Here is an 11,914-nt window from a genome sequence, read left to right as displayed (position 1 = left end):
TCATTCCACCCTTGTATGCTCGTCTACACTCGAATTTGCTGCTTCAACTGTCTTGGTGTTGTTGCTATCAATGAACACATATTTGCTAGCAAAGAACGTAAAATAGAAGTAGTTCATGACTCCTACACAAGCAACAATGGCATAAAAGTAATCAAGCTTGTTTTGGTTAAGATTATGTCCACCCAACCATGCCACTCCTTGGCTGTTTCGAGTAGCCCGGTATATGATGTTAACAATAGCCGTGGCAAAGTAACTGGCCATAGACAAGCTAATGAAAAAGATCGAGCCAGCCAATGATCTCATGCTTTCAGGCATCTGTGTGGTGAAGAACTCCATGATGGTAACCGCGGCAAAGGCCTCAGTTAAGCCAGACAGTATCTGTTGTGGTGCTAGATATACCACACTAAGAGGAGAAACATAGGAATTATTTTTTAAGGCCAACTCACGTCTCTTAGACTCAACCACCGCGCTTATAACCATACATAGTATTGACATAACTATTCCTATCTTGATCCTCGCTTTGACTGACAACCTCACATCATTCTTCTTCAGTAGTACTCTGGCTAAGGGTAGAAAAATGCGCTCATATGATAGAATCCACAGGGTGAGAGCAGCCATAGCCGCGAAACTTATCCAAGCAGGGGGAATGGTGAAATGTGACCCAAGTTTCCGATTCATTTGAAGTGCTTGTAAAATACCGAAAGTGTTCTGTTGGTCCATTGACACAAAAGACAGAATACCAGCCAACCAAACAGGCAAAATTCCTATTAGGCATTTTAGTTGCTCAACTTGTTGAACACTGCAAAGGCGCCAATTGTTCTTAGCTAGTCCTACACGATTCAGCTCATCAGGCTGATTAATCAAAGCAGCTTTGTCTAAGAACATTAGTCGATTCGTTCTAGTAAGTTTAGGCACCATTGAATCTAACCGATCATCACTAATAGGAGGATCATAAAAATTTTGATGACTTTCATCATTTTCCTCTAAAGTCAACTTCCTTTTTCTGAAGGCTGCAACAACCACTCTAGCCATGTCAATAAAGATGCTCCCTTGAGGCTTCTTGTATATGTAAGTAGGGCAACCAATCAAGAAAATCGAGCTAGAGAATGCAAAGCACACGGTTGGGATAGCAAACCCGATAGTCCAACTAATGTTGGTTTGTACATAGACTACTAAGGTGAGTGCTACCAAGAGGGAAAGTGTGAAGGAGAAGTACCACCAGTTGTAGAAGCGCGAATATGAGGCCCTGCCTTTTTCTGTTCTTATGTCAAATTGATCAGCACCAAAGGCAATGTTGCACGGTCTTATGCACCCGGCTCCTATGGCTAGCATCATTAGAGCTAGGAACAGAATTGCGAGTTGCCAAGATGTTGGTGGGATACAATCTGCTGGTGGTGTACAAGGTGGTGGCCTTAGTTTTGATATTCCTGAACCTAGAGTCAATATTCCCATCCCCTGTATTTTCAAATTTTGGTTAGAATCAATCATTTACTCTTGTGTATAACATTTACACATAATCAAAGTTTGTAAAAAAAAAAATGCAAACAATTGCTTTGGTTTCTTGATAACAAAGAAAGTTTACTTGTAATAATACCCCCATTCAAGATACGATTTGAATTTTCTTACAATTAATGATATATAGAACGTTGCATCGCACAAACATTTCCATTAAATATGGGAGTATAGTACACCTACTTTATTAATTGCTTATTCGCATTGGTGAGTTCGTGTGCATGGTATACTATAACAATGTATAATGGACATTATATGATCTTTAACAAAATAACAATGTATAATGATAAATAATTTTAATGTTATTATTTATCATTATATATTTTTTTTTAAAAAAATAATCATTACTAATTCTATAGTATCACTTAGTCAAAATAAAAATACTAGTACTTCACTACTTCATTAGTGGATCAAGTGTTGAACAGTTCAAACTCCCCCCTCATTTTTTTCTTCTTTAAAATAAAAAATAATAATTTTGACCAAATAAAATTTTCTTTTGTAAAAAATAAAAAAAATGGAAAAAGTCAATTTAAAATGCGAGAAAATGGGAAAAAAATCTTACCAGCATAGAAATGACAGAACCAATAAGCAAAGTCCAGAACCTACCAAGGTAGGCATCAGAAAGCAAAGCACCTGGCATCGTCAAAAAATTGCAACATCCTGACCATATATTAACTACATTTACCAATAATATTCCATCTATATTATATTTTGTGCGCAAAAACACTGTTATATTTGAGATCAAGCTCATTGATGCCAGCTTCTCAAATGTTTCATTTGCTGCAACACAAAAATTTAACAAAAACTATATTAGTAACAACATTATATTAACACATGCATTATATTATATGCCCTAATTTTGACATGATAACAACAAAGAGAAGATAAGTCCGACCTGTAGTGTAAATTGGACCTAACACATTTTAATACATTAATATTGACTTATTAAGACATGCATTACATGCCCGGCCTAATTTTGACATGATAACAACAACGTGATAGGTCCGACCTTTAATATAAATCGGACCTAACACATTCTAATACGTAATAGTAGAGTAATGCATATATGTTGTTAAAGAGTAAGAATGTATCGGATTTAAAAAAGAAAGTAACATGAATGAATAGGCATTACCTAAGATATATTTGACGGCCCTCCAGCCTCCTTTCTTCTTGGTCTTACTAAAAATAATGGAAGAATTTTGAGTAAGATTTTCCTCATCTCTTCCTTCACTCCCCATTATAATGGAGATGTTAAAAATGATGAGAGGAGGAAGAGAAGAGCAATGGTGGAGGAAGGGTAAAAGAAGATAAATGTTGTGTTTTTATGAGCAAAGAAATTATCTTAAACCTAGGATTTTAAAGGAATGTTGACTTAAATGATCCAAAAAATCCGGTATACTATCAAAACAAACTATGAGACAGATACAGCAAACATGTTTGTTTTAAAAAGAGAGAAATGAAAATAGGCAAACAGCTAGGAAAATTAGTTTCTTATAGTGATAATATCCAACTTCATTTTAGGAGGTGCAACAGTACAATTCCAACTACTTTGGCAAAATACTACACTAGTTTTTTTTTCTTTGTAATTTTTTTTTCTTTTTGGTCCGAATGAACCACAATGACAATGCGATAATAATACCTCATTGGTACAACATTACAATAGTTCTTTGGCCAATTTTGGTGAATTTAGTTAACGTTACTCGTTCACCACCATGTACATAACACAATTAACCACCCCCCCCCCATCCATTTTCATTCCCTCTTATCCCAACAAGGAAACAATACATCAAAATGTACACATAACAATCATACACAGTTTTGATAAAAAAAAAAAAAAAAAAAAAAAAAAAGCAAATTAATTTCTAGATTTTTAGCAATTCTAGGTTAAAACTTACAAGTTAAATTACAAAAATGAAGTTTGTACATAGTAAATATTATTTAACATACTAATCATTCATGTATGGACATAAACTCACAAAAACCTTAATAATAACAATAATAATAATCTCATTTAATTTCAAAACCTAATTGTCACAGCCTCACAAATCACCTCTTAAGCCACCTAAACATTATAATTATTGGCCTAATTACTTTAGGTTTAAGAGGTTGCATTATGTTGAGAAAGATGTAGAAGGTGGCTTTATTGGTAGAAGTTCAAGGGAGGTTTTTAAAATTATGTTGCAAATCAAATACATACGTACTACATAAGGTTGTACATATTCTAGTTTGGACTAATATGTGGAATTTATACTTTGAATTAGGGACCCGACTCACCCAGGTTCTATAAAAAAATCACTTAACAAGTCCAAGTTGGTCCATAATTGAATTGAACCTGAAGAGTTGGGTTAGGATCATTCTAGACCCAAAAAGTTTCGATCAATCAATCTCTTGCCCACCAAAATGGAAGATTCTAGTGATCTAGCCAATTTGGTGTAGTCCGATTAGGACATGTGAAATGTTATTCAAATGAGTAGTCTAGAATGTGCTTGTAGCCTTGTAGGTATTGATATTTAAATTAGTTGGAGGATTGCTTTGCTTATAAATATGCAACCAGGGTCATTTGTAGCGGTATATATTTAAATGCAAGATATTTTAAAACACTTGTGATCTCTCGGAGTCAATGTCACAGCTATATATATTTTTATACTTCAACTCGGTTAGATCCGTGTGCACGGTTTATATAAAACCTATTTGTAATTTGTACATTTTTTAAAAAAATGGCTATTATACAGGTATATATATATATATATATATATATATATATATATATATAAGTATTACATACAAAAATTATTTGTATGTCGTCTAAGACATAGTTTAATATAAGAATTCATATATTAGTTAGGTATTTAAAATTGTTTCAATTTCCTACGATATTGACAGTTGTAATGAAGAGGTTTATAATATAATTAAATTTCAAAAACATTAAATAGGATAGCTCCACACCAAAAACAAAAAAAAAATTGACATTATTATTGCATTTAGGCGGGAAATTTTTTATCGAGATGGATGTTACTATGCCTTTGCCTTGTTTGGGTGGAAACTAACCCACTTTATAAAGTTTTATGAAATAAAATAAGGAAAATTTTCAATTGAAAAAAAAAAAATTACATTTCACAATTTAAAATAACTAATTAAAATTAATATTATATCTTATTGGACTGTCAATATTTCCTTACTAAACCATATATCTAAAATTGCTATCATTTTAAATATTGTATTATCCGTATTTTATTTTTAATATTACATCAATACTGAAAATTCATATCATTCCAAATAAGATGAAATGTCTCAACCAGGTTGAAAACATCATTTTGCATTCAATTGCTCTTATATATATTGAAGTTTGTTCAAACTTTGCCATAATAAAACAACAAAAAATAATGATTTTATAATGTAAAATTATTGTTAATAATAGATATAATGCCTTTGGAATTGAAATTTACAAACAATATATTCCTTGTTTATTTCATCACCTTATTTTTATTTATTTCAAAAACAATAAATATAATGTGTTTGGAATTGAAATATCACAAACAATATATATTTAAGCTAGAAAATTCGTTATTTACACTATATATATTTCAAACCTAAGTTATAACAATAATATTCTCTATAAAATGATCCAACTACATGATTATGTTTTAGGGTGAAAGTGTCATAAGTTAAATATAGTGTCAAAAGTCCAATAAAAGTAAAAAAATAAATAAAATAAAATAAAAAAAATTACAAAGGAAGTATTAAGCGGAGGTACATATTTAAAATAAATAAATAAGGATTCGTTTGGTATTGCTGTGTTTTTCTGTTTTTCGTTTTTTTAAAAGTATATGATATATGCCCCATAATGAATCAAAAAATTATTTTAACTTATTAAAATTACGATAATTTTGAAAACTGGTAACAGAAAAGTGGAAACACCTTTTTCTTGTTTCCTTTTTTGTTTTTTTTTTAAAAAAAAAAAAACTGAAAAAAAAATGATGCCAAACAAACCATATATAATTGGTTTTAACTTTTAATTGATGCTAAGTTAGCTTGAAACTCTTTGATATACAGTATATTATGAAAATCGGATTTACACAAAAGTTTTTGTAAGTTGTAAGGGTCATTATATAAACACTTTTTTTTTTTTTTTTGGAAGGAAACGAGTTAGTAGGCTTATTATTGCAATATAAACACTTTATAAAACTCAATTTTTAGTAATCATCTAATCATAAAGTTCACAAAACAAAAGCATATAAAGATGATATTAAATCCAATTAATTATAAATACAATTGGACTAGAAACCTAATTCATACGATTTGTAATTGAGTCAAACCGAAAGCCGAATTTTCACCCACCACCCCGTATACAAATCACGCATTACACTAGCGAGTGTTTTTCCCGGGAAAATCGGGAAATTGGAACAAGAAATGGGTGCCTAGAAATGAACCAAAAAAGGGTTCATAAATCAAAAGCTTAGCTCCCCTGCAATTGCAAACAAAAACAACACAATTTCAATTTCAATTTCAATTTCATGGTTGATAAATCTGTTTCTCTCTCTTCCTCTCCTTGTGAATCTCCAATCTCCCTATTTCACTCGCAAACCCAACGCACAGAACTTTCTAACACCGCCCGATTCTCCAGCCTCTACCCCCCGTAATCACAGCTCTACCTGTCAACCCCTTTTTTTCCAACTTCCCTTTTTCTCTCTCTTCACTCTTAATTTTCTTCCATATTCATCATCATCATCATCATCATCTTGATTCTTCTATCTATCTATACCATTTTTGGGTTTCTAATTTTTTCATTCTTTTCCCCTTTTTCTGGGTTTTTCTCTTTTTTTGGATATCTATCTTGCATGGTATGTCCTATTTTTCCTTGTTTCTTTTTTTAACTTGTGCAATTTTTGTCTTTCTTTGTTTTTTTGCATCTGGGTTTTCAATTTTTCATCATTTTAATTATTTTAATAATCATAATAATGATATTGATGCATACTCTTTATTGTTTATAATCGAAATTCCAATTATTAACCTATGCAATGTAGACGGGGTTTGATCTCAGGTCTTGGATACCACCCCGGTATTAAGTCTCGGGTTATTTGCTATATGTTTGTGGTACATTATGTTGATGAATAATGTGCTAATTTTGACAAGTTTGTGTTGTTAAGGATGCATAAGAAAAAGAAGTTGCAAAGGTGATTGGCGGTTGTTTGGCCGGAGAGCATTTGCTAATAATCTTGAAGAATGGGAAGGGTTAAACTAAAGATCAAAAGATTGGAAAGCAGTAGCAACCGTCAAGTAACCTATTCGAAACGGCGTACCGGAATCATTAAGAAAGCTAGGGAGTTGGCTATCTTATGTGACATTGACATTGTTTTGCTCATGTTCTCTCCCACTGGGAAGCCAACATTATTCCTTGGAGAGCGTAGGTATAATTTTATTAAGAATTATTGATTTGCTTGGTTTCTCTTATTTGTGAATGTTACATCAATGTATGTATGTAGGACTTGAAACCATGTTATGATTTCGAAGAGGGGAGAAAGTGAGATTGTATCTAATCATGTTTCCTTTGGAAGAACAAATGTTTGAAAATTTGATTAGTGACATGATTAGGAAGGATTATAATGAAAATAAGAAATACTTGTTGGTTGGTTAACTATAAGAGCTTGGGAAACTATTAACTATGTATGTTAGGAAGGTTTCTCTTAAATTGGTATGAAGCCACTTTGAGTTGTGAAGGGTGTATAAAAGTGCTTTTGGATGTTTTTCCTCTCTACTGTATGTCAAATTGTTGCAAATAATATGGGATGGAGGTAGTATAAAACATTATCAAAGCGTAGTCTATCATTATATTTTTGAAAATTTGAAGTTTTGTACCTGTATGCATTTTCAGCAACCTTGAACAAGTCATCACCAAGTTTGCTCAATTAACTCCACAAGAAAGGGCAAAAAGGTTTGAATTAACCTTTGCATTATTATCACCAGTTTTGAGATTTTGATTTGAAAATCGTGTCTGACTGTTTGTGTTTTTGTTGCAACAGGAAATTGGAGAGTCTTGAAGTAAGAATTTCCTTTCTTCATGTTACAATGGTTAGCTGTCTTTTATATTGAATTTATGTATTCTGATTCTTTCTTTCTTTTATTCATAGGCACTAAAGAAAACTTTTAAGAAGTGTGACCATGATGTAAATATAGAAGATTTTGTTGCTTCAAGGTATGCAATTATAAGTTTTTTTTTGTATCGTAATTAAAAGGACAAACTTTGAAAGGATCTGATGTTATATTTTGCTTTGCAGTAGTCAAACGGCTGAGGTATGATTGGTTGCTCGTTCACTTGAGTGATTTACATGAGACTAGCTTTTTCTTTGTGCTTAATTTCCTGATTTGAATAGGAACTGGCTAACCAAGTGGGGCTATTGCAAGCACAGATTACAGAAGCACATAAGCGATTGAGGTGCACCTTTGACTTTTAACTATTCAAGTATTGCTTTTGACTAAGCATTTTCTGGCAAGAACATTCACATATTCATGTAGACTATGCTCCAAATTTGTTGCAGTGTACATGAAAGTATTTAAATTTACCTTTCTTATTTATTGTTGAGATATTAAGGGTTTTCAAAGTTCTAGCTCAACCTGCCAATATTATACGAAGCATTTGCTATACTTCATGCATAGGCTCTGTGTCTTATCTACTTGTGCAATTGATCTAATATGATGATTGCTATTCATAATGTGTCTTTTACATGTTTCTAGCTTTCAGAGGTATTTAGTAATCTTGTTTAGGTTTCTATTGTTATCTAGGAAACTCGGCAGTTTATGTAATTTCATGTAAATGGTGAATGCTAATGCTAGACCTTTCTTTTCTTCAAATTTACTGGCAAATGAAGCTGTGTCGAACTTGCAGTGAAATTCTTATATGTTATTCTTTTTTATGTAATGCATTGTTTGGCCTACTATTTCAGAAATGATATAGGGGAGTCTGTAAACCTCAATTGTACCATGTCTGGATGCACACCAGGATGATAGTATCATGCTGTCTTTCTATTAATAAGGTGTTGTGTGTTGAGCATAATTTCAGTCCATAATTTTTTTCCACGGTACTTTTATTGAACAGCTGTTGGAGTAATCCTGATAAGATTGACAATGTGGAGCATCTACGGCAGATGGAAAACTCCTTGAAGGAATCACTTAACCAAATCCGCTTACACAAGGTACAAATATGTTGCACCAGCAATATTTATTTATTTATTTTTCTATTCACTTTACCTCATCATTGCTTAATTCTACTATTACTTCCATATTAGAGCCTAGTTTACATTGCTTTAGGGCACATAGATTAAGGAGGGAGAAGAACTGAAGAAGTAGGGCGGGATGGTGGGTGGGTGTGGTTCCAACTTAAGAGATATATTAGAGAGAACAAAGTGGTCAAAAGTAGTATGTCAAATTGTCAACATAGCTATAAATCCTTAAATGATAGACGTTAACATAGCTTTGGGATGGAAGGAACATTATCATTACCTTGACTTTTTCAAAAAAATTGGTGGTGAAGGTTATGGTTAAGGTTTCCTAATGTCAGTAATAGTATATATGTACATTGTGCTAGAAAATTGTTGCAAAACATCCTTACTATAGACTTTAAAGGAAATGATTTTTTTTGTTGGTTAACTTGTAATCTTGTCAATAAGTCATAACTTATCCTACAATCCAACTGCTGAACTTCATTTGTAACTAATGCATGCAATTTTCACCGAACAGGATAATATTGGAAAACACCAATTTATGTCTCTAGATTGCAGTAACCAGGTAAAGTACCTACACACATCCATTGAGGTGGAAATCATTCTTTTACTGGCTGGCATACTTTCATTGTCTTTGGAAGATCATACAATTACTTTTCATATTCCAGTTTCAGAATGGGATGCATATTCCTTTGATGATGGGTAATATGCAAGAATGTCAGCCGTTATCATGGCTTTCGAGTAATGACAATCAACATCTACTGCTGTCTGAAGACCCAAACTTTTTATCTCATAGGTGAGTCCTATTGCCAAACTGTATAAAATAGTCCTGCAGTACTTTGCAGGATTTTGTAAATAAATTGCCATTATGTATTGTTCTGTAAAATCAATATCATGATTAGTTCTTTCAACAGCAGCAGTATCTTTCTTCTGCCTTTTCTTCAATATACTTATGTCTGTTCTATATTATCAATGTTTTCTTCAGAGATATGAAGTGCACCAGTGATGCTTCTCTATCTGGATACTCTGGATACTACGGCGATGCCAAATTGGAAATGGAAAATGCCAGACAGTGTGAGAACGCGAGACAAGATTGTGGTAGCTTAAATGAGCTGACTGCAAATGCATGCATGGGAGTTCAAATTGGTGAGCAGTATCCATACTCCCCATATGGAAATATTAATCTGCCCGAGGAGAAGAAAGTGATGCCAGATAATGGGATCAATTTTCAAGGCAATCCGATGGATTACCAAATTCCTGGTCATTTTGATATGCCTAGATCTATATATGATACAAGGCCTCAACCATGGGCTCCTGCTGCTTTGCAATGTCCCATTCCTATGTTCAATGAAAATTCATACCCACAGGTTGGTTCTCAATAGCATCTGATATTGTGTTGGTTAATTCCATGTCCGATATCTTGATTTTTGCCATTCTTTTCTAGGTTCCCTGTTAAAAGAGTTTCATTAATGCTTTTAATGGTGTATGATAATGCGGTCTTAAGAATATTCTTGGAGCTCAAATGCTGTCATATGGCTCTCTGGTGTGTCTTCAGAATTTTTCTTTCTTTATCCTTCTTCCTTCGAACAAGTTACAGCTATTTAAACAATTTGCCAAGCCACAAGAATCTGAAATTCTGTCTCGCCAATAGCCATGCTGTGAAAATCATGTTATTTGGTTATTCACCAATGACCACAGGGATTAAACTGCCACCTGTGCACCATATGACTCGCATTCTCTTTTTGGTTTTAGGTCTGTCTTGGCTTACACTTACTCCTTATATCTTGCACATCTTCTCTAGCTGCCAATTACCACTACAAGTTCAATGGTTTAAAAAAAAAATCTATTTTATGATGAAGAATACAGCAGATAGAGGTATCCATTTCTTTCATGGACTTGACAACCCAAGCTTCAATTGGACTAGAAGTCAACATAGAGCGTAAAGATTATAGAGGAAATAGATCGGAGGGAAGGGAAGGAGGGGATGAGTAAGGAAAGGGAAGGGAAGGGAAGGCAGGGCAAGGCAAGGCAAGGGAATGTGTACCCGTGCATTAGTGCATTTTCCTACCAAATCTTTTCAACATTTGGAAGGATATGGTTTATATAAAGGGGAGTAGAACTGATCCTGCTCTCTCACCCCTCTTTTTTCCTTCCTCTCAAACAAGGGGAAATGGATACCTCTACTTCCCTATCATCCAAATTCTTTAATTTTACATGGTTCACCTGAATTAGGCTAATTTAATTACTGTCATGTGTGTTGGTTGCCTGTGAAAGATGTTATCCGGGGAGTTTATTTTGATCCTTTCATAAGCAAAGGAAAAAGTTTCTGGCATGAGCCTTTGTATATTACAAAGTTTAGTTTTACTCTTTGATGATTTCTTTCTGTTATATATTGGTTAATAGCTCCATAATTGCTTGATAACATCTTAATGTGGGAACACAGTGTCACAGAATAAAAAAAAAATTATAAAGGCCAGCAAAATCAGGATGCTGACACACTTTTTTAAACTAGTACTTGTATGTGTTTAAAAATTTCTCTGTTGTGCATGTATGTGCTTAGTGTCTACATGATACTCTTCAACTAAGAATTGTTTTAATCGTGCTGCAGCCTAATTTGTGACTGAGGTATTGGCTAATCCACGATGGCGACCAAGAGGATAGGGCGCATGTTAGCAGAGGCTTAAATCCGTGATGAATGTCAATTATGGGAGCATAAAAGTTCAACTAATCAAATCTTATGTTCTGGGTGATACATTTGAGGATGTCTGATTTGTTGGGTTGTCTGATTTACCATAACACTTGCTGTATAGTATATTATGTATAGAAAGTATAGGTGGATACATGTAGCACATTCTTGAAAAAAATACAAAGTATGTCAACTGTGAATAGGGCCTTTTTACTCTTTTTATCCCATTTTTTGGTTTTTCCTCCCATTTTGGGGCAATTTTGCTGAGGTTTCTAGTGACAGATCCTGTAAATTAGAGTTCTGCACTCTGCAGAGTTTACTGTAACTTAAAACATACTCCGAATCACATAATACATTACAATTTTTTGCTTAAAAAGATATTGAGATTGGTCTTCTCTAAGCAACTACTAGATTGGTAACCTTACAACAAATTGATGTAACCTAATAATCACATCTACAATGATGACAAACGGGTCTGTTCGGGTATTTTCAATTTCAT

The 11,914-nt window shown here is 33.3% G+C and overlaps 2 protein-coding genes across 4 annotated transcripts; one reads left to right on the top strand and one right to left on the bottom strand.

The window, feature by feature from the left end:
• On the bottom strand, positions 1-2,750 carry LOC145588789 (protein NRT1/ PTR FAMILY 2.8-like). The gene is made up of 3 exons (XM_081645396.1): positions 2,645-2,750; positions 2,075-2,292; positions 1-1,455 (listed from the first exon to the last, which is right to left on the bottom strand). Exons 1-3 carry the CDS (start codon positions 2,748-2,750, stop codon positions 1-3), a joined length of 1,779 nt encoding a protein of 592 aa, XP_081501522.1.
• A 3,109-nt stretch (positions 2,751-5,859) lies between these two features.
• LOC145601655 (agamous-like MADS-box protein AGL65) lies at positions 5,860-11,706 on the top strand. Of its 3 annotated transcripts, XR_014104428.1 has the most exons (13): positions 5,860-6,353; positions 6,660-6,920; positions 7,385-7,444; positions 7,533-7,551; positions 7,641-7,705; positions 7,788-7,803; positions 7,884-7,945; positions 8,606-8,702; positions 9,247-9,294; positions 9,398-9,525; positions 9,715-10,096; positions 10,174-10,272; positions 11,338-11,706. XR_014104428.1 is itself a non-coding variant. In XM_081657719.1 (12 exons), exons 2-12 carry the CDS (start codon positions 6,736-6,738, stop codon positions 11,347-11,349), a joined length of 1,068 nt encoding a protein of 355 aa, XP_081513845.1. In that variant the 5' UTR covers positions 5,860-6,353; positions 6,660-6,735; the 3' UTR covers positions 11,350-11,706. The 3 variants fall into 3 exon arrangements, 2 of the variants coding, with proteins under 2 accessions (XP_081513845.1, XP_081513834.1); XM_081657719.1 differs by lacking the exon at positions 10,174-10,272 and having other exon boundaries at positions 9,404-9,525; XM_081657708.1 differs by lacking the exon at positions 10,174-10,272.
• The last annotated feature ends 208 nt before the right edge of the window (positions 11,707-11,914 follow it).

This window comes from Chenopodium album, chromosome 2 (assembly GCF_948465745.1).
Source record: "Chenopodium album chromosome 2, dcCheAlbu1.1, whole genome shotgun sequence".
Classification (NCBI taxonomy): Eukaryota; Viridiplantae; Streptophyta; class Magnoliopsida; order Caryophyllales; family Amaranthaceae; genus Chenopodium; species Chenopodium album.
This window is presented reverse-complemented; position numbering and strand designations above follow the sequence as displayed.

Coding starts and splice junctions, on each gene's coding strand:
- LOC145588789 (XM_081645396.1), bottom strand. CDS start 2,750: ATGGGGAGTGAAGGAAGAGATGAGGAAAATCTTACTCAAAATTCTTCC. Junction 2,293..2,644: donor GGCCGTCAAATATATCTTAG/GTAATGCCTATT, acceptor TTTGTGTTGCAG/CAAATGAAACATTTGAGAAG. Junction 1,456..2,074: donor GTTCTGTCATTTCTATGCTG/GTAAGATTTTTT, acceptor TTGAAAATACAG/GGGATGGGAATATTGACTCT.
- LOC145601655 (XM_081657708.1), top strand. CDS start 6,736: ATGGGAAGGGTTAAACTAAAGATCAAAAGATTGGAAAGCAGTAGCAAC. Junction 6,921..7,384: donor TTATTCCTTGGAGAGCGTAG/GTATAATTTTAT, acceptor ATGCATTTTCAG/CAACCTTGAACAAGTCATCA. Junction 7,946..8,605: donor GAAGCACATAAGCGATTGAG/GTGCACCTTTGA, acceptor TTTATTGAACAG/CTGTTGGAGTAATCCTGATA.